Source organism: Alexandromys fortis, unplaced genomic scaffold (genome assembly GCF_014885135.2).
Source record: "Alexandromys fortis isolate MF-2015 unplaced genomic scaffold, M_Fortis_MF-2015_v1.1 scaffold_93, whole genome shotgun sequence".
NCBI classification, from domain to species: Eukaryota; Metazoa; Chordata; class Mammalia; order Rodentia; family Cricetidae; genus Alexandromys; species Alexandromys fortis.
In genome coordinates this window covers 5,751,741-5,778,062 of record NW_026067970.1, presented here as the reverse complement: position 1 = coordinate 5,778,062, position 26,322 = coordinate 5,751,741, and the positions used below count along the sequence as shown (strand labels likewise).

Here is a 26,322-nt window from a genome sequence, read left to right as displayed (position 1 = left end):
CACACACAGACAGAGGCTGGAAGTCATCCACGGGTGTCATTCTCCAGGAGCTGTCCACCTTATTTTCTGAGACACAGTCGCTCACTGGAACCAGGGGCTGGCTGGTTGGTCAGCTGGCCTGCAGGATCCATCTTTCTCTGCCGTTCAGTGCTGAGATTTCTAAGTGCACACTTCATAGCTGTTTTTTTTTATTTTTTTTTATTTTGGGTGCTGGGTATCAAAAACTCAGGTTCTCAGGTTTGAGCACAAGCACTCGACCAGCTGAGGGACCTTGCAGACCAGATACACAGTTATTTTGATTTTATTTGTGTGTATGTGTATTTCCATGTAAGTATATGCTACATGCGATTAGGTGCCCAAGGCAGGCCAAAAGAGGGTGTCAAAACCCTGGGAACTGAATCTATAGATAGTTGTCATCTTGCAGGCATGCTGGAACTGAACTCCTCTGGAAGAGCAACAAGTGCCTTTTAACTGCGGAGCCATCTCTCCAGCCCTCTTATTTTATTGGTATTTGAGATTGGGTCTCACTGTGTTGTGTAGCCAAGGCTGTCCTTGAACTCATAATCCTCCGGCTTCCATCTCTGAGTGCGGAGATTACAGGTGATGATGTGTCTAATTATCTGAATTAATGCAGTGCACTTTACTGTGGGAGGCAGAGATCTTTAAGGCACACCCCGAATTACTGATGTGAGCTGAAATACATTGCTTCTCAAACCACATGCATTTCGTAAGAAACGATTGGCGTGGTTGCCATCCTTGTAATCCCAGCATCTGGGAAGTTGAGGCAGGAGGACAGAAATTCAAGGCTAGCTTGGGCTACATGGTAAGTCTGAGGCTGAGTATAGAGCAAGACCCTGTCTCAGATAATAATGTATTTATGCCCACTATTTCATTAACAGTGTTGCTTAAGATTTACAAGAGTGTCTTTGAACTAGAGGGAGGAACCTGCTTGGTCTCACCAGTTGGGACGGCACCGGAATGCGCTCATGTTTTCTGCACCTGCCCTCTCTGATTTGGTTGTCACCTGCTTTCCAATCCCCTGCTGCAGGTTCATCTTTATCTCTTCACCCACGTCTCCTCCACCAACTCAGAGCCAAGTCACTTAGATTCAGGTTCAAACGACTGGAGGACAACCAGACCCCTTTGCTCACCGACCCCCACTTCCTTCTCCAGAAGGAAGATCAAGAACGACTGCAGTGAGAACGGACCAGGCATGGACTCACAGCAAGTCGCCCGGCAGCTCTGGTCCACAGAACCAGGTCAGGCCCTTTTCTCTGCAGCCTCACCCCCTCTACCCCAATCCCAGGTACCATCTCAAGGTGTCAAATCTTGGGCCATGGGTGCAGGCTGGGGCGTGAGCATTTCCCTAGCATATGAGAGGCTCTGCATTCAATCCTCTGCACCACAAAACAGAGTTCTGCCAACTTTGCAGTAGCTGCTCTGTCTCTGAACTACTGAATCTCCTCTCAGTACCCAGAACCACAGAGATGAAACAGAACTTGGGGGCATATCCCTACCCAAAACACTCCACTTGTTTTTTTTTTTTTTTTTTTTTTTTTGGTTTTTCGAGACAGGGTTTCTCTGTGGCTTTGGAGCCTGTCCTGGCACTAGCTCTGTAGACCAGTGTGGTCTCGAACTCACAGAGATCCGCCTGCCTCTGCCTCCCAAGTGCTGGGATTAAAGGTGTCACTTGTTTTGTTTTTAAAGATTGGGTTTTGGGGTTGGAGAGATGGCTCAGCAGTTAAAAGCACTTACTGCTTTTGTAGAGAACCCTAGTTGAGTTCCCACTACCCATGCAGGGCACTCACTCACAACCACCTGCAACTCTAGCTCAGGGGATCTGAGGACTCACATTCATGTGTATGCACACACACACAGAGATCAAAAGTAAATCTGAGTTCAGGACCAGCCTGAACTAGAGAGTTCCAGGACTCAGAGAAGAACCCTGTTTCTAAAAACAAAACTAAAAACTTATGGCAGTGGAAGAGTGAGCTGGCCTGCAAAAGTATGAAAATCAGTAAAATTCAATTTTCACTTATTTAAATTAAAATAGCAGAAATATTCTTGCTTCCCTAGTTTGTCTTTATTGTGATGACTAAAGAGACTTCCATCGTAATTTAAGTGTTTGGTACATACAGTCCCCAGCTGATCTCTGCTGCATAGGTGTGAGGGATCTCAAGGGAAGGGGGGCTGTCTTGGGGAAGGGTTGACAGTGATGCTGGCCCTCACTCATTCCCCTCTTCTATATTGGGACCTGGCCATTTGCCCAAGCTTGGTTAAATGTATTCTAGGCAGCAGCCAGCTCTCCCTAGGCAAGAAGTAAAAGAAGCCTGCTGTTAAATTACAAACCAGCTGCCTAAAGGTTAGGAACAAAGAGCAGCAGCAAGCCTCCTACCAAGGTCAGAGATCAGCCACACCCTACTAGGGTTGGCATCGCCCGCAAAAGCAAAAGAGCTGAGGTGAGCCCAGTGGGGCTGCGGTGTGACGCCTCCAATCAGGCAAGCCACTGGTGGAGAGCTTTGTTTGGGCCGGAAGGCCATGTCCAAAGTGTGTGGGTGCCCCACTAGCCTGGCCCATATTTTGCGTACAGAATTAAACTATCTCAATAGAAATTATTTTAGTCTTTGTACAGTTTCTGCCGTAAGTCCTACATAAAGGCCTGATGCAGGCAGGTCATCCATTTTATCCTTGTGTCCTTCCCACTCAGTTTTCTCAGATTTTCTTAATAAGCTGCCTTTGCTTTGCTCATTTCTCTTTTGTTCGTGTCTTTATTCCTCACTGACTTCAGACACAGAACTCCACAGCAACTGTCTCAGGTTGGCTTTTGCACCTTAAGCCCATCTGGCCCGAGAGAGGCCCTGTCTCTCTCAAAGATACGCATCAAATTTACTTATAATGAACTGATTCTCACAAAAATGGAAACACGATTTAAAAGATTTTTACAAAGAACGGAATCCATGAACCCATGCCCTTTCTAAAATTTAAGTACAAGTGAAGAAAAAAAAAAAGCATTTTTCAGGATTCTAGTACAAGCTCCTGTAGTACACTCTGGTAATGGTGACCTATAAGGCATGACAAGGACAGCTAAACATGGAACTTGTTCATGATTTGCAATTACCTGCAGTGTGACTCTCCATACCCTACTATATATATAAAACCTTGACCTACAGTGTCTTGAAACTGGCCAATAGGCAGATGTCAGAATTCATATGGCAGTTAAAATAGTTCATGATGGCTGGAGGATATTTTATTTAAAGGTAAAATCATGACTCCCGTTAACATACTCCACAACCAAATCATCGCTGTGAGGATGCTAGTGAGACATCACAACTGTTCTGAAGAGGAATGGAAGAATGAACAGCAAACTAGACACGAGATAAGCAATGTTGAAATAAAGTTGTTACATCAAGAAAATCAGATTATATTTTTTTCCCTTGAGGTAGAAAACACCCCAACATGGATGAGGGAGTAGATAAAAGATATACAGACATATGCAGAAATGGAGGGGTCTCCTTGAGATGGAGCTCAGTCAGGCACGGAGTCCAAGGCCAGAGAGTGTCTGGGATGATGGTGAGGCTAGAGAGGAAGGGTATTTCTTGATGTTCATCTATCACGAAGCTAATCCACCATTAAGGTCAGCAGAAGGAGAGAGTAGACTCATCATTAGTTGGTATTACATTAATGTTCACCCTGAAGGCGATAGAGTGGTGTATCATATACATGATCTATTACACATATACACACACACACGTGCGCATGATATACATATGTACATATATGATGTCAGACACATATGTATGGAGTTTACACTTCCCAAATGCCATTATTCACAAAGATTATAAGGAAACAAACACAAATATGATTTCACTCTGGAACATTATGTGTTTACATATATACTTTATATATATGTATGGCACATGTGTAGTCACACAATACTGTGTGTCTGTGTGCATGTTCATTCCCTTCATAGACCACATCACTTCATTACATACTGTAATGTGTCCTGGGCCGTCTCTGTTTGCTAACTACTGACCCAACCACACTCCCGAGAGATGGCCAAGTCCACACAGGTGGGGATGGCTATGTTCACAAGGCTGCAGTGTCTAAGCAGGCTCGATCTGGTGCCATGCATTGTCTTCCCCTTTCTCCTCAGTGGCATGGACCCTGAACTTGGCCCCCTCCAAGGATGCCATGTGGCCCCTAGGAAGTCACATGACCCGCGAGGGACCATGTGTTCCCCCAGGGATGCCACATGACCCATCGCAGCACCCCAAGGCTGCTTCCTGTCACTCGTAGGCAGGCAAACCAAACAGCTCAGGCTGGAAGTCCTCCAGGGAATTCAACACCACGGTGGCCTTTCTTGTTAAGTCTCTACTCAGGTTTTCATCAGGAACCATGACAACCTGCATCCCAGCTGCCAGAGCTGCCTCCACTCCATTGGGAGCATCTTCAAAGACAAGGCACATGTCTGGGGCAGGAGCAGGATCGAACCTCCGTGCACAGGAGAGGAATATGTCTGGGGACGGCTTCCCGCTCTTGACCTCGGGATCATCTCCCAGCACGATGTGATTGAACAACCCGAAGAACTCTTTGTGCCGGCTGGTCTTCATTTCAAAGGACACAGAGCCTGAGCTGGTGGCCAGGCCAAAGGGGATGCTGTGCTTTCGGAGGTGCTTCATCAGTTTCTCAGCCCCTGGCATGAGGGCAGCCGTGGGAAACAGATCTGCCAGCTTGGCCTGACTCTGCTCTACCAGCTCCTCCTTGGACATGGGCAGCTGCAGGGTGTCGATGATGATCTGCGCGGCTTCTGGAGCCGTCTTCCCCATCACCAGGGACTTGACCTCCCAGCTGTATGTCTTCCCATAGCGGCCACACAGCTCCTGAAACACCACCGAGTACAGTCGCTCCGTGTCCAGAAGTAGCCCGTCCATGTCAAAGATGAGGTGGGTGACGCGTCGAGGCTGGGGCATCGCCATGGTGCCTCCTTCTCAACCTGGGGTGGATGGAGGGGTTCATTTATAAATTAACAAGTAATAGTACCTGTATAAAGTGACATAATGCTATTGATTTTGTCTTTAATGCATAGCCACATAGGTTAATATATAGAGAATTATATTTGTTCATGCTCAAAATATTTATCACACAATCAAAAAACTTGAAAGACAACTGGATTAAAAGATGGCATTTGGGCTGGGCGGTGGTGGCGCACGCCTTTAATCCCAGCACTCGGAGGCAGAGGCAGGCGGATCTCTGTGAGTTCGAGACCAGCCTGGTGTACAAGAGCTAGTTCCAGGACAGGCTCCAAAACTACAGAGAAACCCTGTCTCGAAAAACCAAGAAAAAAAAAAAAAAAAAAAAAAAAAAAAAAAAAAAAAAAAAAAAAAAAAAAAAAAAAAAAAAAAAATGCCATTTGGAAGACATCTGGCCTTGCTATCATTATCATCAAGTGAGTGAGGCTAATGTTGTTTCATAATACCTTGGATTGTAATAGAGGGTGTATCTGGAAGTGGTTATTATTAACTATTATAGTCAGAGCACCCTATTATATTATCTACTATACCTCTGTAATAGACATACCTATTCTACCCAGAGTGCTGCAAGGTGGGCAGTCTGGGAGGCAGGACCCAGGAGTGGTGGGATCTGCTCCAGCCATTGCTAACTACAGCCTGCCTGTCCACACCCGTGACAAGATTAACAGTACCTTCTGTACAGAGCTTTCTGCAGAGACAAGTGAGTTAGTAAACGAAGGAATTTAGGCTATGGCTTCAGTTAACAAGGGTTAGGTGAGAGTTAACTAGGATTAACTTGGGTTTGGTTGAAATATTGACAAATACAAAACCCAGAATTAACCTTGCTACTTACTGCCCCTTGCTGGCCAATAGTGCTTTGCACAAATTTTCCATGGGATAGCTAAATAAATATTTGGAATTAGCAAGACTTTCAGAGTTTAAGAAAACATTAATTATTCATTTTAGAATTTTTTTCACAAAAAAGTGTAGAGAACAATTAACAGCCATGAAATTAAGCCATCTGAAAGATGTACAAGAAGAGAAAAGAAATAACCTTTAAAATTAAATTGCTGGACTGGATTATAATGCCAGTACTTAGGATGGAGAGTTCAGCAGGTCAGAGACACCAGAGAGAAGATATGGAACAGGCGAACTGCTGGACAGATGCACAGACACACGGGGTCCTTGTTCATTTATTCTTCTCTTTCTGTCACTCCTACTCAGTTCTTTCTCTGTTCTCTTCTTCTACCTGGTGCTCTCCTTCTTTTCCCCAGTTTTCTCCTTCTATCTCTTCCTAGATGTCTTCCTTCTATATATCTTTGTATAACTTCTATACTCCAGCAAAATCTTTCAAACAATAAAAAAAATTACAATGTGGTTACAATCTATTTTTTAAATGAATTACTACAATGAATGCAAGTTAAAAAAAAGCAAAACAAACAACCCAGCATGTTTCACATTACCCTTAGATGATTAAACATTTTGCATAATACAGGTGAAAAACAAATCACTCCCAAGAACCCTTATACATTCATGCCTAAGCAACTTATTATAGATTAACAAAGTATAGGCAAGCAAGGGTCTCAGTCAGTTCTTTTACCGGCAAGCTGCATTTTGTGGTTACAAAGAAAGGACCAAACATTTTACTATTTATCTCAAAAGGTAATCTTATAAAAAAATCCTAAAAGAATCACTAATCTAAACTTTTATATATATAAAAAGCCATTTCTACTTTAAGTCCTCAGAGTGCACACACCCACTCATTACGAATTTTCTATTAAATCATACCAGGATGCCAGGGCAAAAATGGGTACAGGAAATTAATCATCTTCTTTGATTACCAATTCATCTTTAGCAAGAAAGGCATGTCAGCTAGTAATAACCAGACTGCCTGCCTTTGCTCTCATCCCTTGTACAGCTATTAAAAGTGTGCCTTTCTAAACATTAAATCATTTCCCAAGATTTTCTACATCAAAGCCAGTAACAAAAACACGATAATCTAACTTTACTAAGTCTCTCTTCCTCTCTTCTCTCTGAGACACGGTTTCTATGTATCTTTGACTTTCCTGGAACTCACTCTGTAGATCAGGCTGGCCTCAAACTCACAGAGATTCTCCTGCCTCTGCCTTCCGACTGCTGGGTTTAAAGGCGTGCGCCACCACCTCCCGGTTCTAAATTCTTTCCAAGGGTGGTGGTGGAATCATGAATCAACTCCTGCATCAATGCTTGGAAAAGGCCAATTACTATTATTGTGGGTACCAGTAACACTGCCCATTGAGGGGCTAGAAACTCCGAGAGTTTTTACACAACTCATATACTATGAGGGACATGGTAACCTCGAGGGCAATAAGCAGAGCTGTGCTCAATAACAGCACAAGGTCCTCAGGACACACAGTTCTTGAGCTCTCCACTCCAAGGCTCACCCAGCCTGTTTACGTCGACTCCATGAATTCCGAAGCTGCTTGCTGTTCCTCTCACGTGACCCCCAACACTAGACAACATTGCAAAACTTTTGTCTCAAAAAACAACAACAAACAAAAAACCCAAACCCACAAATAAGCAAATTTTTAAAACAAAGCCTTAAATTGCAGTACTCTGCAGTATGGACATTTCGAACTTCGGATAATTTAGAGATCAAAGAACATCTGTAGGAGCTGAATCTTTCCTGGGACCTGGAGATCTAACTCTCAAATCTTCTGGCTTGGTAGCAAGTGCCTACGCCTGCTTATCCATCTAGCGAGCCCCAGCCTTACCTTTTATTTTTAATCACAATAATTTAAGAGATAGGTTCTAGGTGTTCCTGACTGTTTCCACTTTTCCTTCCACGTGAATGGTTTCAAAAACAGGATGATATAAAAAGCTGATGTTGCGAGACCTTTGCTGCTCATAACTCGCAGATGCTGGAATTCCGTGTTGCTTCAAATCAGAAGACCATGTCAGGCTAATCTTTATTGGTGACCAGATTGACTTGCCCTCAGGTGAGAGTTCAGTCTTTGGAGGTGGCCCTGATCCCCCTCCCCCATGACTAGCAGTGATCCCTGGGGGACTACCTGAAACCCTACAAACACCCCTGTGGCCTTCCCGACAAGCAGTTCCACTGATGCTCCTGACAAGAAGGTTTCTTTCAGTAGAGACTGAATCATGATGGTCTACCCTCTTTCCTGCACTTAGCTGGTATATTTGGGTTTCCAAAAATACAGCCAGGACTAGAAAGACAGAATAAACACACTACATGGTTTCTCTGTAGCTTTGGAGCCTGTCCTGGAACTAGCTCTAGTTTCCCAGGCTGGCCTTGTTTTCCGTTTTAATGTGGCTTACTTCCTGAGGGCAATAACACATTTAATGCTAAAGATCAGTTTTGTTTCCCGTTGTTTTGAGGCTCGAATTGTTCTCATTTTGTCTAGTGGGTAGTCTTTTAGGAAGGACCTTGCTTGTCTCAGGATTCTCCCTTTCTGAAGCATGTTCTAAGAGGTACTGTTCACTCCCAGCTTTGACCTGGATTCAATCTCCAGGAATCCTAGCCCCTGTCAGTGTGAAGTTGTATTTAGATCAATATCTGACGGCCAATGGCAGTCATTACCCTAGGCCTCCAGTTTGCACTCCTATCTTCATTTCAAGATTATTAAAGCACAGAGGTTTTGGGTGATTCGTTTTTAAAAAGAGGAAACGGCGAGCAAACATGAAAGGGGTCAAGTGTCTAGCAGATCCCGAGTCGGGATCTGAACACAGGGAAGGGCGCCCCAGGCATCCAGAGTGAAGGATCCCTACAAAGCTTGTTGGATTAGCCGTCCCCGCTCTAGGGAAGTTGAGGCAGGAGGATTTCCCCGAGTTCCAGGCTAGGACGGACAGCAGTGTGAGGCCTTGTCTTACCTGCGCGTGGATAACCAGGGGCGTTCAGGCCGGGAGAACACGGAAACGTGCAGCCGCTCTCGCGCTGCCGTTAGGTCCGCCAATCAGCGTAGCCTCAGGCAGGGGGCCGGACATCCGAAAAGTCCATCCAATGGGGAGGCGGTCCTAGTGGGGGAGGCGGTCCTAGTGGGGGAGGCTGTGCAGACGGACCAATCACTGTAGTCGGCTCACGCCGGCAGGCCGGCAGCCAATCCTCAGCGCGCTCTCTCCGCAGCTCCGCCCACTGCTCTGCGCTCACCCGTGGGTGGCGGCGCGCTGTTACTGCGGCAGCGCCAGCCGTGCTCGCCAGTACCTGGAGCTGCTGGCGTGGACTGGCAGATATGGCGAGCTCCGGCTGTGAGGACCACGCGGGCCAGGAGGGGGAGACGTTCCTGTATTTCGCCTACGGCAGCAACCTACTGACCGAGAGGATCCACCTGCGAAACCCCTCCGCCGTGTTCTGCTGCGTGGCGCGCCTGCAGGTCAGTGCCGTTGTGCCCGCTGCCTGGAGAGCCGGCCAGGGGCGACCCCTCCCGGGAACCTTTGGCTATCCTCAGGGTTCGCAGCCCTCCACCGGCTGTCCTTTCCCACCATCCTATCGGATGCCATCTATGGGAACTAGCTGCTTTCCACCCCGTGCATGCCTTTGTCACAGGACTTGTCCCACAGTTTTTTGAAATTCTGTGTATCTGTCTTTTCCTCCAGATCTGAGTGGTCCTGGTCTTGAGACCTGGATCAGAACCTGGAGTCATGTCTTTCATATGGAGGTGCTCCCTCAGGAGTCCTCAGTGTCCCTATCCGATAAACTTTAACTAACTCTGGTGAACTGTTGCTCTTGACCACAGTTCATTTGCTTATTTAATATGTATTCTTCTGGCACTCAGTGCTGGGCTTACAAAGATGACTGAGCAGCCTCGCTACTTGGAAGACCTACCTGTGTACAGTCCGATTGTGTGTCGTGCCTTTGACAATTTGAGCCAAGTACACACGATCTTTGCTACCCTTGTCAGAGTTCTTGGTTTCAGGCAACAAAAACCGGCAGGTTTAAGAAAGAAAGGGGGCGGGAGGGAGGATGCTGGAAGATGTTAGAGGATGTTAGAGAGCTCATCAGATCACCTGAAAGACTGGAGTACGGAGCTGAGTAAACAGTCAGGCCCGGTGTGTGTAAAACCAGCACAGGAGGAGAGGACCAGCCCATTACTGGGCTACACGTTTCCTGAACTAGTGAATACGATGTGGAGCTGGATCTTGCCTACTGCTGTGCCATAGCCCTGCAGTTTCTGAAACCTAGAGTGGGGTTCCTGATGGTCTTGAACACTAGTTCTAATTGAGACCCTCTCTGGGTACCCTAATTGGCCAAGTCTCAACATGTATCCATGTCCATACTGCAAGGCGATCATTGCTAACCAACTTCTAGCCTTTGAAGTTTGAAAACTGGGAGTCATGCTCTGTACTGTCTACCTGAAACTCCTAAGAGTGCAGGAGGGAAGCTCAAATGCTTAGTCAGGGCACAGGAAAGAAGTAGTGCATAAATAATAAATTATAGCTGTGGTTAGCCTTAGAAGAGGACATTATATGACCAGAGAATCTAACCAAGATGCTCAGGAAAGCCCTCCTGAATATAACTTTAAGCTAAGACCTGAATGGAGAGATGAAGAGCAAAAAAACAAACAAACAGAAACCAAGACAAGGTACTTGTTCAAAGGACCTGAGAAAAGAGGAAGTGGTTGTTCCAGTCAACACAGCTGGAGTGTCTTAACATGTGGCATGAGGACTGGAGAGATAAGAAAGTATCACATCTTAATGTGACCACAGAGACCTTTGGACAATCTTATGTGGGCCCTGAGGATCAAAGCAAATGACGGGACTTACATCTTTGTAAGCGCATCCTGGTTACTGTGCAAAATGGAGCAAGTGTGGCTATTGGAAGCCTAGTTGAGATTTTGCCACGTTCATTTCAAAGATAGTGCCACTATGATCTAGCAGGGTGGTGTCAGGGAAGGTAGATGGCTCTGAGCAATACCCAGAAGATAACATCATTGAACGTTGGTGATTGTGTTTGAAGGGAAGCAATACAAATATGACTCAAGTTTTTGCACAACCAGGTAGAGGATGGTGGCAATGTTTACCGAGGAGAATCAGGTTTGGGAGGTAAAACTTATGAACCAACTTTGAATGTAATTGAGTTTGAGACGCTACCTAGACAGCCAGGTGAACAGGAAAATATTAGTGAACATTTGTTAGGCATTACTGTGCTCTAATTGCTTTTGTGTCTCGTAATAGAGATGCGGACTGGTTTTAGAGGTGGCCGAAGCATTCAGTGGTATTAGAAGCTGCCGGAGGTGGTGAGGCTGTCTGGGAACATTGCTAAATTCAAAAAGGACCTAAGTTGAACCCCAAGAAACCCTGACATTTCAAGATGGGGAGTAGAGAGGAGTTGACAAAGAGGTGAGAAGATCAGGTCAACCTCAAATCAGAAGAAAGGGCTTGAGAGGTGGCTGCTGTGTCACGCATGTGCAGTGAACCTTGGACCCAAACGGAATAAAACTGCCTATAGGCAGAGCTTTCCTGTCCCAACCGCCTGCTCTCAAATAACCGACACAGAGGCTTAATGCTACTTATAAATGCTTGGAAGGTAGCTCAGGCTATTTACTACCTAACTCTTACACTTAAATTAACCCATATTTCTTGTCTATGCTTCACCATGTAGCTCATGGCTTGTTACCTCACTTTTTTTTATATGTCCTGCTTTCTCAGTAGCCAACAGATGTCTTCCCTGACTCTGCTCTTCATCCCAGCATCCTCAGTTTGATTGTCCTGCCTAAATTTAGCCTGCCTTACGATAGGCCAGTCTTAGCTTCTTTATTAACCAATGAGAGTGATACATATCAGAGTGAGGAAGGGTTATCCACATCAATGCCTGCTGCACTTGGCAGTGTGCTGCCAGTCTCTTCTACTGATGCTAGAATACCCAGTATGCTGCTGCAAGGTCTTGGGTACTTGGACCAGCATTTTCTCTGTGTTATCAAACAAAATTTTTGAGAAAACAGAGGTGACCAAAAAGGACTACAGCACTGTCATTTAGTCCATCCTGTGTGCTGTGAAGAGATTGAAGGACATCTTAGGCCACACAAGGCAGATGCCCTCACTCTGGTTGCCCATCAATGATAGTAGAGCTAAATTAGAAAGGGGGTTCTGTTACTTGTTAGTTATAAGACTTTAGGGAAGTGACTTAATCCTTCTACACTGTAATTTTTCTGCCGTAAATTAAGTAAAACACTGGTCCATGTAAAGTAACAGCTAATGTATATGGCACATAATGAATATTCAGTAAGTATTAGCTGCTCTTAGGTACTGAAAATAAATTGCTACAGTTCATGAAGATTAATGCTTATACACCCTAAGCCAGCTCACTTAGCGTAAACACAGTGATTTTCAGATAAGATACTGTGTAGACATAAAAGTGTATTATAACCCCTATGTAACATCACCCAGTCTAAGTGAAAATACACGTGCATTTAAGTAGACTGAGAAGTCCTTTGCAAAAATGAAAGCTAAAGCTACTATATGACATATTGGATTTCCTTAAGGTTTTTCTTTTTCATGTTTAGATGCCTTTATGTTCAGAACAAGCTTCATTTTTAAAGGAAAGTAAGAAAGAATCTATAGTCCTTGAGATTTGGGTCTTGGTCTGTTTATCTTTATTTTCCACAGTTTTGTACACGAAAACAAAGGTTATCGAATATTTTTTCTTGTATGGAGTTCAAGGCAAATCATTTGTATTTTGAAGAGAGGAATTCTTGCTAAAATAGGTATTGATCCTATATCGCTTTGTTTTCTTTGCAGGACTTTAAGCTCGACTTTGGCAATTTCCAAGGCAAAACAAGTGAGAGGTGGCATGGAGGTATAGCTACCATTTTTCAGAGTCCTGGCGACGAAGTGTGGGGAGTAGTGTGGAGAATGAACAAAAGCAATTTGAGTTCCCTGGATGAGTAGGTGGCTTCTAATTATAAGTTACAATAGTACTGACAGCGGTTGTGAGGGTGTGCGTCTTCGGATGCGCTGTAGATACACTTTATACTTCAGAGCTAGTGTGACAGTTAGAAACTGTGGTTTATTTGTAAATCTACAAGAGGCATGCTTACTGATTGGGTCAGGGCAATGTTCGCAGTCTCAGGCAAAAAGACGGAAGCCCTGGTTTTTAAATTCTGTTTCTTTTATTAAAATTATCTTTTTGGTTTCACAATGCAAAAAGTCATGAAGCTTTTTATAATTGTTGCATTTTTTTATTGATTTTGAAAGTGTGTTGGTTCTGTTTTTTTCAATTCTTTGAGGTTACACTTGAATACCTAAAAGGAATTTGTAAAGACATTGAAAAATACAGTAGAACTAAAATTCTCAGAGTTGTGTGAAGGCGTGCCTGATATGATGCTCACTGCCAGGAAGAGCTGGCCTTGAAAAGAGCGTAGTGTCCAGGGTGCTGTACTTGGCTACAGCTGGAGGAAGCAGAGCCTCTGTTTCCTCTGTGGGTACTCTCTTGCTTCAGGGTAGTGCTTCAGGGCACAGAGTGCAAATAAGCAGATTGAAGCATGTTTTCAGACAGAAAAACATACAGAGATCTGCACGAGTGTACCAGTGCACTCGTCTGTGTTCACAGAATCGACAGATGTTAAGTCCCTTGTGTAAGTGATACATGCGTGCATGTGACCTGCCGGTACCCACATGTATTGCAGCATCACCTGGGGTTACTTCACTGCGTATACAGTATCAGTGTAGTTTACTGGAACAGCTTTCCTTTTAAGGGAATAGGACCAGGAAGAGAATCTACATGTGTTCAGTTAAGACCCAAGTTTTAAAAAATATTTTCTGGGCGGTGGTGGCGCACGCCTTTAATCCCAGCACTTGGGAGGCAGAGGCAGGCGGATCTCTGTGAGTTCGAGACCAGCCTGATCTACAAGAGCTAGTTCCAGGACAGGCTCCAAAACCACAGAGAAACCCTGTCTCGAAAAACCAAAAAAAAAAAAAAAAATTTCTTTCAGTCTAAAGTTGGTTAGATCTATGGATCCAGAAGCCAGCTGCAACATTAAAATGCTGAGCATGTCAGACATGGTAGTGCACAAAAGCAAGGCTGGCATACTTTTAATTTCAGCACCGGAAGACAGAAGCAGGTGGATCTTTGTGTGTTTGAACCCAGCCTGGTCTACATAGTGAGTTCCAGGCCAGACAGGGCTGCATAGTGGTTACAAAAAAATGCTAAGTGTACGTTTGATATGGTGACATTTAGTGAGCAAACATGCCTATGCAGATACAGGGTTAATCTTATACTTCAACTTGAGTTAAGCATCTTACCTTATAAACCAGTCTCCTAAATGTGGTTAAAATGTTCTTCATTTGGTTTCAGGCAAGAAGGAGTTAAAAGTGGAGTATATGTTGTAATAGAAATTAAAGTGTCAACTCAGGAAGGGGAAGAAATAACCTGTCGAAGTTACCTGATGACAAATTACGAGAGCGCTCCCCCATCACCACAGTATAAGAAGGTGAGCTACGGGGCTGTGCACAATCTTTAACTCCACTGGGCTGAGTTAGAGGGCGTTTCATTGTTAGAAAGCTTTTACAAACTTGAAATCCCACATCGGCGTTTTAATCAAAATGTTTTAAATAAGGAAAGTATATTTTAATAGATTTATAGTATCTATTATATATTATAATAGTCTATACATGCTATAATTTTTTTATAATTTTATAATTTTTTTCTTTAACAAACAGTAGCTCATAGAACAGATTAATTTTTTTCATGAAGGGGGAGTGTGTTTTCCATTGCTGAAGTATTTTCTTCCCTAAATGGAAAGGTCACTAGGCCTTTTGGAGTCAGGGAATCCACCCTCCAAAACACAAGATCCAAGTGGGATGAGGCCAGATGCCCCTTGGTAGAAACCCAAGGTTAGGTACCTTGTGTGGCCTGTGGAGACCTGGCTGATATAGAGGGTAACACAGGGGCTGAGCCTCTGGCATGGTGCCCATCTTGGGGATCCCTTGTCCTCTGTGTCTCTTCTAAGCAGAAGTAGACAGTGGCATTGACAACTGCTGCCTAAAAGCTTTGCTTTTTTTTTTTTTAAGGTAATTTTTTGCCAGGCGGTGGTGGCACATGCCTTTAATCCCAGAACTCGGGAGGCAGAGGCAGGTGGATCTCTGTGAGTTCGAGGCCAGTCTGGTCTTCAAGAACTAGTTCTAGGACAGCTAGAACTGTAACACAGAGAAACCTTGTCTCTAAAACAAAACAAAAAAAAAAGATTGTAATTTTTCTTAAAATATCACATAAATCTTATATCATAACAGTATATTTCTGCCGGCCGGTGGTGGCGCATGCCTTGAATCCCAGCACTTGGGAGGCAGAGGCAGGCGGATCTCTGTGAGTTCGAGACCAGCCTGGTCTACAAAAGCTAGTTCCAGGACAGGCTCCAAAACCACAGAGAAACCCTGTCTCGAAAAAACAAGCAAACAACAACAACAAAAAAAATACAGTATATTTTGTCTTAATATTAAAACACTTAAGTCACGCTGTTGAGTAGAACTGATACTCTGACAATGCTTCAAGCTGCTTTGAGATCCCTTCTGCAGACACCCTCAGATTTTTTTTAAACAAAGTATCAAACATTTGACAGTACAGACCAAGCTATGGTACACTGAAGCATGCCCCTAACGAAAAGAACTTCCTTATTTTAACCCCTTCTAGGTTATCTGCATGGGTGCACAAGAAAACGGTTTGCCACTGGAGTATCAAGAGAAGTTAAAAGCCATAGAACCAAACGACTATAAAGGGAAGATCTCAGACGAAATGGAAGAAATCATCAAAAAGGGGGAGTCAAAGCTGTATGGGACATAACAGGACCCAAGGGCATTTCTGTGTGCTGGTATGGAATGTTTTTAGTATTTGCAAGCAGGAATCTGGGACCTTCCTGTTTTTGATCTATTGGTTTTCAACAGTGCTGTGAAGGGACTTCTCACTTTGGCAGTTCCGTATTCTCAACTGTACAAAAGCATTGGAATGGGGATAAGAATTCGGCAATTAAAGGGGGCCAGGACGTCCTGGAGTGTGAAGTGGTGACGGCTGTGTGTTCTCCCGCAGACATATTTCAATCCCGAGTCGCATGGAAGCATCTCAATGTGCTCTTGCACAGGGTAGGTTTGCAGCCCAGTGGCGCATTGCTGCACTTGCTCCGGTTTCTGCTTGTTTTGATCAGCTTGTAAGAGTAAGCAAACTGGAGAGAGTTGGTGACAAAATTTTGAGACGCAGAAACACAATACACTGTCCCTCGAGGAGCGAGTGCATCCATGACTGTAAGGGGTTTCCCGGCAAGTGCTCCACCTCAGACTGCACAGAGCAGCCTCGGCCTCAGGGAGTCTGCCTTAAGTGGGGGTGTGGATCTGGAGCCACGCTGGCCTTGAACCTGTGTCTCTGCTTCTCCTGTAGTTGGGAGTACATACAGTCCTGTGCCACTAGGCCCAGCTGAGCGTCACCACTGTCCAGTTGTGAGACTTGCGCTTCTTTGGTCCTCTGTACCTTAGCTGCCTCTCCTGTGTGAATGGGGATAATGAAAACGCCTATATCTGAAGCTTATTCTGAAGGTTTCGTGAGGAAACGTGGCAAGCTTGGGACAGCCTGGCACTTAGTATTAGCAATCATATCAAGTTTTAGGACTTATTTTGTCTTTTGAGACATAGCTCACTCTAGGCCAGAGTGGTCTTGTATTCAGGATCAACTTGCCTTTCAACCTTCCTAGATCTAGAGTTCCAGGTGTGTCCTATCATGTGTGGCAGGGGATTCACTTTTTTTAAAACCATTTAATAAACAATACAATTATTGAAAAACTAAGAAAAGTAATTACATTTAGATCCTAGATTGCAGAAAAATAAGAGAAATCTTCAAACTGTTCCAGCCCCTCTCCCAGAAAAAGAGGTGAATCGTGAACTGAAAGACAAATACTGGGAAGAAATGACCCCAGCGTCCTGGAATATAGCCCTGGACGTTCCTGAACATTTCTCTACAGAGTCGGATAAGAAACCAGAACCCTTAGGAAGGACTGACTTGGCTCCCACCTTGCTAGCCCCAGTTGTTCCCACGAGTGAAAGCAGAGAGAATAGAAACTTAGAGCTGGGGAAATTGCTCAGTTGGTAAAGTGCTTCCCATACAAGCATGAGACCCAAGTTCAGTTCTTAGTCCAAAACAACAACAACAACAAAACCCAAACAAACAACAACAACAAAGCTGGGCATGGCATTGCAAGCTTGCAATCCTCATGCTGGAAAAGCAGAGACTGGTGGGTCTCTGGGGCTCCCTAACTAGCAACCCTAACCTGCTTGGAGAGTCCCTGGGCTGCTGAGAGACCCTGAAGAGGGAGGTCGGTGACTCCTAAGGAATGACACCAAGGTTGGCCTCTGGCATCTGCACACCCTCCCCCACATGAACATACTCACACAAATGAAGGTTTTATAGCTGTTTTTAGAACAACAACCTAGCTAGACTGGATCTGTGTGCTTGTCCTAGCACTCGGTATAGTCCTGGGTTAGGTGGGAGGATTGCCTGAGTCCAGTCTGGTCAGCATAGTGAAGCCTCATCTCAAAATGACAGACAGAAAGCCCACACCAGTTTAAAATAGGGTTGAATGGAGACTGATAGCTGGGAAGACAGAGTAGGTGTGCTTTTCTCTATTTCTCCAGTTAAGTACAACTAAAATCTCTTATTATTCATGCAACAAACTAGGGCAAGCCTGAATGGGGAAGTGGCAGAGACTTCAGTAGGGCCTCAAGACCCAAAGCCCCGCGTGCTAAATTCTCTGCGTTCTCTTTTGCCTCGTACAGTTCAGGTTTGTAACTAAGAAGGGCAGCACCCCAGAAGTACCAAAGAGGACATGCTTGAACACACACAGTCTGCTCTAGTGACGGTACCAGGAAAAGGACAGCCTGGCTATGTAAAACAAGCCAGTCGGTCATAGAGAAACACTGTAGACTCCAACTTCACCATTTCAACAGAGGCTCAGAGGAGAGCCTGGATTTTCACACACTCCAGGCTATGGCCACTTTCCCACCACCAGCGTGTGTCAAACATTGGGCAGGACCTCCTGGCAGCACCGCCTTCCCTGCTGTGTCATCGGAGCCATGGGGACTCAGCTCCCATCCATCACTGGCGGTTCCTCTTGCCCTCCCACCATGCTAGAATGGATTCAGAGTGAGCCAGCTGAAACAGGACCTAAAGAGACCCAGAGGCTCTTAAATCTCCAGTATACTCAGCTTTCAACTGATGGTCAGGTGTCAAGAACCAGGAATATCCTAGACAACAAAATGTACACCACCCAGCCAAAGTGCCCAATTCATCAGAATGCCTTCACCTAACAGTGACTGAGTAAACAGGCACCACTGAGATGCCACAGTAAGCCCTGGGACCATGCTAAAAGCCAGGGAACACAGCCTCAGTAAGGCAGAGGATAGAAGACCCGAATGGTGATTTTAGTATTAGAAACCATAGCTGAGATATAAAACCGCAGTGAGTAGGCAAAGGAAAGAACGGATGAACAGTGGCTGCCAGTATGGGAAAAAATACAAGAGGTGGGAGGCAAAACCAAAAAGCCAAGAGATTTTGGAGCCTGGTTGATTCCTAACAGAAGAGCTGACTTGTGACATGAAAAAGCAGGAAGAGGGTAGGCTGCAGAGGGGTCAACACATTCTGACTTTTGCAAAGGACAAAGAAGCTGGGTGGGCCTCGAGGAAGCTCAAAGAAATACACGCCCAAGCACTCCATAATCAAAGTTTGGAAAACCAAAACTTGTTGGAAGTAGTGAGAAGTAACACTTTGAGAGAGAAAGCAATGTTGATGATTGCTTCACCCATCAGAAATCGTGGAGACCAGAGAAAGCATGTTTTGTGAAGACAAGAAACCAAAACCAAAAACACCCCCAGAATCTCTAAGAATAAGGGCAAAGTAAGACAGAAGGAAAAGTCAAAATAAATTAATAGAATTATCAGCCATCCTGCCCAAAATAATGAGGAAAATAAAGAGAAAAGAAATAATAAAAGAAGGAGGCCTTGAGCATCATAAAAATGAAAGGGTCCTGAGGAGGAAAACTAGGAGGAATGCAATAGGCTTCCCTTCTCAGTCTCCTAATTATGCTTGACAATGCAGTGAAAGTTGTCACACCAACTACTAAGGTCCTAAAACACAGAGCACAGTTAAAGAGGAAAGCAAAGAAGATAAGGGTCCCGTATTTGAATGTGGAAAATACACCAGTAGGCATTCAATAACACAAATGCAGAAAGGATTTACTCAAAATGAAAAATTAAATTTAAGAAAAAGAAAACACCTCATATCTGTTAGAAGACAAGAAGAAAGCTTGTGTGTGTACCTATGATCCTAGTACTTGAAAGGCGGAGGCAGGAGGATCATGAATTCAGCCAGACCCAACTTAAAAGCAAAAATAAAATGGCAGAGTTATATTTCAGCATGCTAACGAAGTGGAAGTAGTCTAAGTGTGCGATCGGAGCTGCTGAAAAAATCTCAGGTTAAGAGTGCTTACTGCTCTTTCAGAAGATCTGGTTTTGGTTCCCAGCACCCACACAACCACCTATAACTCTAGCTCCAGGGGATCCCAACACCCTCTCCTGCTATCCTCAGCACCAAGCGTACATGTGGTATAGATACATACATGTTAGCAAACACTTGAACATGTAAAAATCAAGTATGATAATTAAAGGATAGAAATTGGCAAAAGGTATTTAAAACATAACCCAGCCTCGTGCTGTCTACAAGAGGCTTCCACTGCAAAGAGCGGAGCAGTTTGAAAGGGGAGGGTCTGGGGTGCAGACATGAGCCAAAGCAAACGAGAACCTTGTTCGTCTCAGACACGGTAAATGTAGAGCCAAGGAAACAGACAGTGGCTAATTTACCTAATTCGTTTTTATGACGCTAGTATTAGCTTGGTACCTAAAACACCGTAATACAAAGAAAAATAATACAGGTGAGTGACTGTGGATTTAAAAAAAGAAAGAAGCTTAAGGAAATAGGAGGTAATAGGATTCAGTTATACCTAAGACTTGTGAGCCATGACAAAGTGGTTTATTCCAGAGACCTCATAATGGTGTTGTCTGCAAATCTGTCAAGTCACTTCAGTGACAAAATGAAATAAGAAAGAGAAAAAAGCCACATATCAACTGATGCAGGAAAAGCATTTGGCACAAGTCAACACCATTCACAATTAAAACAGTAAGAAAATATGAAAAGGAAACTAAATTTTACAGAGTTTATAAAACCTGTTCTTGGTAACACTACACTGAATACTTTCCCCCTAAAATTGAGAACAGTTTTGTTGCCAACCCTGAGTTTGCTCCCTAGGACCCACATGGTAGAAGGAGAAAACCGACTCCTTCAGGTTTTTCTCTGACTTCTTTTGCAAACACACACACATTTTAGATGTAGTCATTTTTTAAAAAGTAGGTTGAACCATCCTTATTTATACATGGCTGACATAATTGTCCATAAAGAAAATACCAAGGGAGGTTTTGTTTTGTTTTATCTCTACAATTAACAAAGTAAGTCCAGCTGGATCAGGGGATACAAAATAAAATACAAAAAAAAAAAAAAATCCATTGAATTCCTTTACACTAGAGACAAACACATAGGCGCTGAAAGTAAAAATACAACCTCCCCGGGGCTGTAGCTCAGGACAGCTTGCCTACGGTGTGTGGCTCTGCATTTGATCCCCAGTATAGCAAAAGCAAAAAAAATAGCGGGGCCAGAGAGAGCTCAAGTGCTTAAGAGCACCAGCTACTTCTCCAAAGAACTTGGGTTTTGTTCCTAGTACCCACATGGTACGTAGCTCAGGATCTGATGCCATCTACTGGTCTCCGCAGGTACCAGGTATGCATGCAACACACATCCATGCAGGCAGAACACTAATGCACATTAAAAAGTAAATATTTAAAAAGAATACCACTTGCAGATTTTTAGCTCTATTTTTATAAAGCAGCCATTTTAAGCACAGTTGACCTTTTAGACACTCAGTGTTAGAACCACCTCCAGTTTCAAAACACGCCACCCCAAGTGAAATAGGTACAAAGGTACTGCCTTCCCTTCTCCCACCCGTCAACCCCTAGTCTGTTCCCTGTGTATGTGGGTTTAGTTAGCATGTATATTTTATGTAAATGGGATCATTCAAGTGCCTGTTTGTGTAGCTCCTCCAGTCCAGTGTCCTCCAGCTACGCTTACCATAGTAAGCATCTCAGTCTCATCCCTTTCTACGAATGAACGCCACAGCTGTCTGCATACACCTCATTTTGCTTAGCCTTCATCCCATCGTGAGCATCTGGACTGTTCTCATATTCAATTATGAATATTTCTTCCAAGAGCATTTAAGTACCCATAGTTTTAAAACGTTTTTGCACACATTTTTGAGTACCACTTTCTAATTCTTTTGTATTTACAGCTAGGAGCAGAATGATGGAGTGTATGGTAATTCTATATATTTACCTCTTAAAGGAATCACCACAATTTCCCACTTGGGCTGGAACATTGTAATTTTGACCAATCATGTATACAATGGCGTTCCAAAAAAATGAAAATGCTAGCTATGCCTATAATCACTGCACTTGGGAGGCCGAGGAGGAAGGATTGCGAGTTCAAGGCCCATGAGGACCACACAACGAGCTTCTATTTCAAAATGATAGCTAAAAAGCAGCCAAAAACCATGAAGATGTTTAAGTTTCAATCTTAGAAAACTATAAGCAGGGTGTGTGTGGTAAAAACTACAAAACACTAGTGAAAGGAATCAAAGTGAACATATGTGAATGGGTAACAAATGTAACAGTCATGCGTGGGAAGACCCGAAGGAAATATTCGCAGGGAAGACCCATAGTAAAATTGCTGCTTCTTCCTGACCCCGGATCAGAATGAACAAACTGCTATCAAAGTTGCGACATGACTCATTTTTCTAAAACTATCAGAGTGGAACAGGTAAAGCAATTTCAGAAGAGAGAGAGAATAAAATGAGAACTCAGTATAATTGCTGGTGAACGGATATCTGCATAGAGCAATGGAGCAGAGAAGAGAACACAGGAAAGACCCTGGAGAACACACCAAACTGACTTCTGGCCAAGGTATGCGAGAACGATATAGCTAACGATCCTGAATCAGCGATGGAGATACAGAGAAGAAGGATTCTAGAGTCTAAGAACAAACGTCTGCTGTGACCTGGCCAGCCATGGTTGCACAGACTATAACCCCAGAATTTGGGGAGGACCATAGTGTGAGGCCAGTTTGGGCTCTATAACAAGACCCTGCTAAAGGAAAACAAGCAATCCCAAACCTATAAAACTATTAGAAAAAAGACCTAACTGTCATATTTAAGATCTGGGAGTTGGCAGAGTTCGGATTTGTCTTTAAAAGCATTATTGGTCAAAGGGAAGGTGAGTAAGCTGGACCTAGCAAAACGAAAGGGCAAGCAGGGGTCTGGGGTATGTAGCTCGGTTGCTAACAGCCCTTGCCTGGCATGCCCTGGGTTTGGTCGATGGTGTCTGACCATAGTGGCATATGTCTTCAATCCCAGCTCTTAGGAAGCAGACTAGATGTTCAAGGTCATCTTTGACAATCTCATAAGTTTTAGGACAGCCTGGAACATGGGAAACCCTATCAGAGAGAGGGAAGGAAGCAGAGAAGGGTGAGGAAGAAAGAAAAGGCAAAGAATAGGAGAAAATATTTACAAGCCACACATAGAAACTCTCAACCTACAGCACTTAGAAAGGGGACAGGAGACACGGAGACAAGTTTTCCTCAAGAGAATATACAGATGGCAAGTAGGCCCGTGCAAGAAGTCCAGCAGCAGCTAAAACCACAGCGATGTCTCACCAGGACAATGTCGCTGGCCAGACGGCCAAGACAAAACAGCACCAGAGGCTGGTGAAGAGCCGTGAAGCAGCCCCTTGGCAGGTTGATGGTGGGAATGGGAAATGCTTTAGCTATTATGGAGATAGCTCAGCAGGCTGTTGAGAAATTGACCTGCAGAAACGAAGACTTCGGCTGACACACAGGCTTGTGTGGGAATGAGCAGAGCGGCTTCCTCACAGTAAACAAAGTAAAATTTGCCCAGTCGTCTGTGAACAGGTGAGCAGTGCTTTTTTATAAAGCCACAGGACTCATATCTTGAATAGTGCCCAACAATAATAATAAAAGGGAAGTAAGTATTGATAGAAGCAATGATCTATGCAGATCCTTTCAGGATCATACTAAATGAAAACACAACAGTGAAATGCTATCCAGAGCTGGTGCGATAGCTCAGTGGGTAAAGGATCTGCTGCCAGATTTGAGTTCAATCCACTCCTAAATCCACACGGTGGAAAGAGAAAATCAACTCCTGCGAGTTGTTCCGTGACCTCCACATGTGCACCATGGTATGCATGAGCTTACACACTTAAACACACACAAAGAAAGGCCATACGGCATTTAAAATGTTATCCCAAATTCAACCTATGCATGATCCCATGTATTTAAGTCTTGAAAAATTATAGAAATGGGAACAAGTTTGCCGTTGCCAGAGACTGAGCAGAGGGCGGGATGATGTAAAGGTATGCTTCTGGTGGACCTGGTCTGTATGCTGACTGTAGTACTGTCTATTTTCTGCTTACCAAGTCTTTTGGGACCGTACATAGCTCCACAGGGCTAGGGGGAAATTGGGTTAAGGATGCATGGATCTGTGCACTACTTCCAAGTCTTCATTAATATACAATCCCCCGCCCCCCCCCCCCCAAAAGGCCACAAGAACAAGTAAGGAACAGCTGTCTCAAAAAAAAAAAAAAAAAGTGAATAGATTAAGCAAAAAACAGAAGACTAAATGCAAGCAATGAGCCAGAGGTGTCCCGTGCAAATGCACGGGTCCTGGGTCTCCAGCCCTTGGAAACAGTAGACTCTTAGAAGAAAGTTGTCCCTGTTGTGAAAGCACTGCGGCACACTGCCGGAGGAGCATCGTGGGCTGCACCCCTCCACCGCCCTCGCACGTACACCCTTACACACTGTGGCGAAGTTTCGCTTTTGCTTTTCTCAGAAGGCAGCCTTCACGCGAGTTTTCATAGCTGCGACTATATGGTCACGTATTCAAAAGCCCCGTTGATTAACTGTTAACAACGTTTAAAAAATATTTATGCGGAAAATGTGTTAGCATGTTAACAATTCCTTCACGTTACAGTAAATGAAAAAAAAGGCTCTAAAACGTTCAGGGTCAAGAGAAGACTTCACGACAGACGGGAAGAAAGCTTTGGTCTCTGAAAGTAGATGAAATTTGCTTAGTGGGCAGCTTCTTGCGAGGCACAGACTCCATTTAACAAGCCTTCCCGCCCCGGTCCGGGCATTGGTTGTGGTTACAGGCTCTGGGTGGCACTTTCAGGGGGCGGACCTTGGCTCTCAGCGGCCGTGGCAGAGCTGGCACGACGAGTTCCCAGTGTGTCACCCCTAGGCGAACTCTGAGGCCTGCCCACTACCGCTCCGCAGGGGCGGCTGGTCCAGGGCAGTGTGCCGCGGCTCTGGCGGGGGAAGAGTGACAGGGAACAGCGCCACGGCCGGTCCCCGCCTCGTCCGCCCGCTCCGCCCCATTTTCTCCCGGGAGCCCACCCGAGCCCGGGCGCGGCCAGGCGGAGCGACCGTGGTTCCCGCCAGTCCCTGTTCCCGGACCGCCAGCCGCTGTACCCGCTCTGACCGCCTGCTGCTGCTGTCCCTTTCTATCCGCGACCCTAATCCCGGGTTTCCAGCACTGCGGACCACCGCGCTCCCACGCCGCCGGAGTCAAAGTCCTGTCAGTTTGGTAAGTCACGGGGGTTGGTGCGAGCATGCTCTCCGGATCAGCTGAGGAAATGTAAGGCTGCTGTCGAAAAGTTCTGGCTGAAACCGGGCGGAGAAGCACCGCGAGCTCCAAATGAAGCCCAGGTTCGGAGGCGTGCATTCCAGAGACAGCGGAATCAAGGATCCCACTGTGATCTGAGGTCCCTATTCTCAGCCCGCCAGCCTGCAACTTAGAATCATCAAGTGTGAACCGCGCAGATCCAGATGACCAGACCATTCCACAGATTCCTGTCGGAATCGCTAGGCTATTGCTTCAGAACTGTCCGGGCAATTCCAATGTGCACGTAGGGGTTAGGAGCCAGAGACCTAAGGGTAGCCGCCAAAAGAAAGTGCCTTCTAAGTGGGACCTTCCTGAGTGCAGTCTTCAGACAGGCTGGCTGTTTCCAGGGACCTCCTAAGGTCCTGAGGTCGAGGGAGGACTTCCTTTGAGTTTCGTGGGATACAAAAGAAGGAAGCAAGACAATGCTTGCTTGGCAGGGTCGCCTTTAAGGGTGAAGCCAATGGTATGCCTGCAGGACAGAGTCTGACTGCTTCCTTAAATGCTTTAGATTTTAAGAATACCTGGAGATGATGATGGTGCACACCTTTAATCCCAGCACTCAGGAGGCAGAAGCAGACAGATTTCTGTGAGCTCAAAGGCCAGCCTGGTCTGCAAGAGCTAGTTCCAGGACAGGCTCCAAAGCTATAGAGAAACCACCTTGTCTGGAAAAACCAAACAAGCAAACAAAAAACCTGGACTGTCCAGGGTTAATTTCCAGGAAGTCTGTTGGAGAGGGGAGTCCCCCTGTTCGTACCTGGTAGTAGATGCCAGTGATTCTGATCCAGGAGCCACTGAAAAAAAATGGACAGGCCTCCTGGTATATGCTGGCCAGGGGAGAGGCAGGCTTAAAACCCAGGCCCTAGAGGGCCCTTTCAAAGGCTGCCAGATAGGTTTGGGTTTTGTAGCGTGGAGACCCAGTAAACCTGCTTCCAATCTTTGATTCTGTCACTTGTGATGTGATCTGCAGCAAGTTAAAAAGGACCACTCTGAGCCTCTCTTTTCTTCCTGATAAAGTCTGGACAGAGTGGGTAAGCCAACATTATCTGGTTCATGGCAGGGGCTCCGCTACGGGAAGACAGAGTAGTGGTGATTTATGTACCACAATTATCTATTTTATTACAGTGATGGAGTGTGTTCGTTCAGAAACTGTCTTCCTTAAAACCTCGCTCTCCTGCCCTTCCACACCAAATATATTTTTAAACAGTTGCTTTCAAGAACACTGGGCTGGAGTCAGCAGGACTCAACATTGATGCGGCACACATGACTCTACCACTGGCAACAGCCTGAGCCGTTTTGATGCGGCACACATGGCTCGCATGCTGGCGACAGCCAGAGACGTTGCACTTGGTGTTCTTGCTTTGCTCTTGACTGTTGGCTAGGGACTCTTTCATCAAAGACCAAGGAGTCAGGAATCTGTAGAAGAGAGTTCCAAAACCTGTCCTTACTGATGCCTGCCTCTTACCTGAAAGCAGCCCACTCCATTGGGATTGTCACTGCCAGGGTTAACAGCA

General features: G+C 45.0%; 3 protein-coding genes across 8 annotated transcripts in view; 2 read left to right on the top strand and 1 right to left on the bottom strand.

The window, feature by feature from the left end:
- Positions 1-3,366: 3,366 nt before the first annotated feature.
- LOC126509591 (pseudouridine-5'-phosphatase-like) lies at positions 3,367-8,988 on the bottom strand. Of its 2 annotated transcripts, none has more exons than XM_050155559.1 (2): positions 8,880-8,988; positions 3,367-4,993 (listed from the first exon to the last, which is right to left on the bottom strand). In XM_050155559.1, the coding sequence occupies exon 2, from the start codon at positions 4,974-4,976 to the stop codon at positions 4,287-4,289; it is 690 nt and encodes a 229-aa protein (XP_050011516.1). In that variant the 5' UTR covers positions 4,977-4,993; positions 8,880-8,988; the 3' UTR covers positions 3,367-4,286. The 2 variants fall into 2 exon arrangements, with proteins under 2 accessions (XP_050011516.1, XP_050011517.1); XM_050155560.1 differs by lacking the exon at positions 8,880-8,988 and adding an exon at positions 6,064-6,287.
- Positions 8,989-9,147: 159 nt separating this feature from the next.
- Positions 9,148-15,995, top strand: Ggct (gamma-glutamylcyclotransferase). 2 transcript variants are annotated; one of them, XM_050155561.1, is made up of 4 exons: positions 9,149-9,379; positions 12,744-12,889; positions 14,299-14,434; positions 15,631-15,995. In XM_050155561.1, exons 1-4 carry the CDS (start codon positions 9,239-9,241, stop codon positions 15,778-15,780), a joined length of 573 nt encoding a protein of 190 aa, XP_050011518.1. In that variant the 5' UTR covers positions 9,149-9,238; the 3' UTR covers positions 15,781-15,995. The 2 variants fall into 2 exon arrangements, with proteins under 2 accessions (XP_050011519.1, XP_050011518.1); XM_050155562.1 differs by lacking the exon at positions 14,299-14,434 and having other exon boundaries at positions 9,148-9,379.
- An 8,171-nt stretch (positions 15,996-24,166) lies between these two features.
- The window catches only part of Nod1 (nucleotide binding oligomerization domain containing 1), a 55,222-nt gene continuing 53,066 nt past the window's right edge, over positions 24,167-26,322 (top strand). For all 4 annotated transcript variants that reach the window (XM_050155502.1, XM_050155499.1, XM_050155501.1 and 1 more), the window contains exon 1: positions 24,167-24,733. The gene's annotated coding sequence lies outside the window, so the exon portion shown is untranslated. The remainder of the gene's footprint in view (positions 24,734-26,322) is intronic.

What these genes read in the sequence shown, in the direction of transcription:
- LOC126509591 (XM_050155559.1), bottom strand. Translation starts at nt 4,976, where the DNA reads ATGGCGATGCCCCAGCCTCGACGCGTCACCCACCTCATCTTTGACATG.
- Ggct (XM_050155561.1), top strand. Translation starts at nt 9,239, where the DNA reads ATGGCGAGCTCCGGCTGTGAGGACCACGCGGGCCAGGAGGGGGAGACG. An exon ending in AATTTGAGTTCCCTGGATGA is followed by an intron (nt 12,890 to 14,298) that starts GTAGGTGGCTTC and finishes ATTTGGTTTCAG; the next exon opens with GCAAGAAGGAGTTAAAAGTG. An exon ending in CATCACCACAGTATAAGAAG is followed by an intron (nt 14,435 to 15,630) that starts GTGAGCTACGGG and finishes AACCCCTTCTAG; the next exon opens with GTTATCTGCATGGGTGCACA.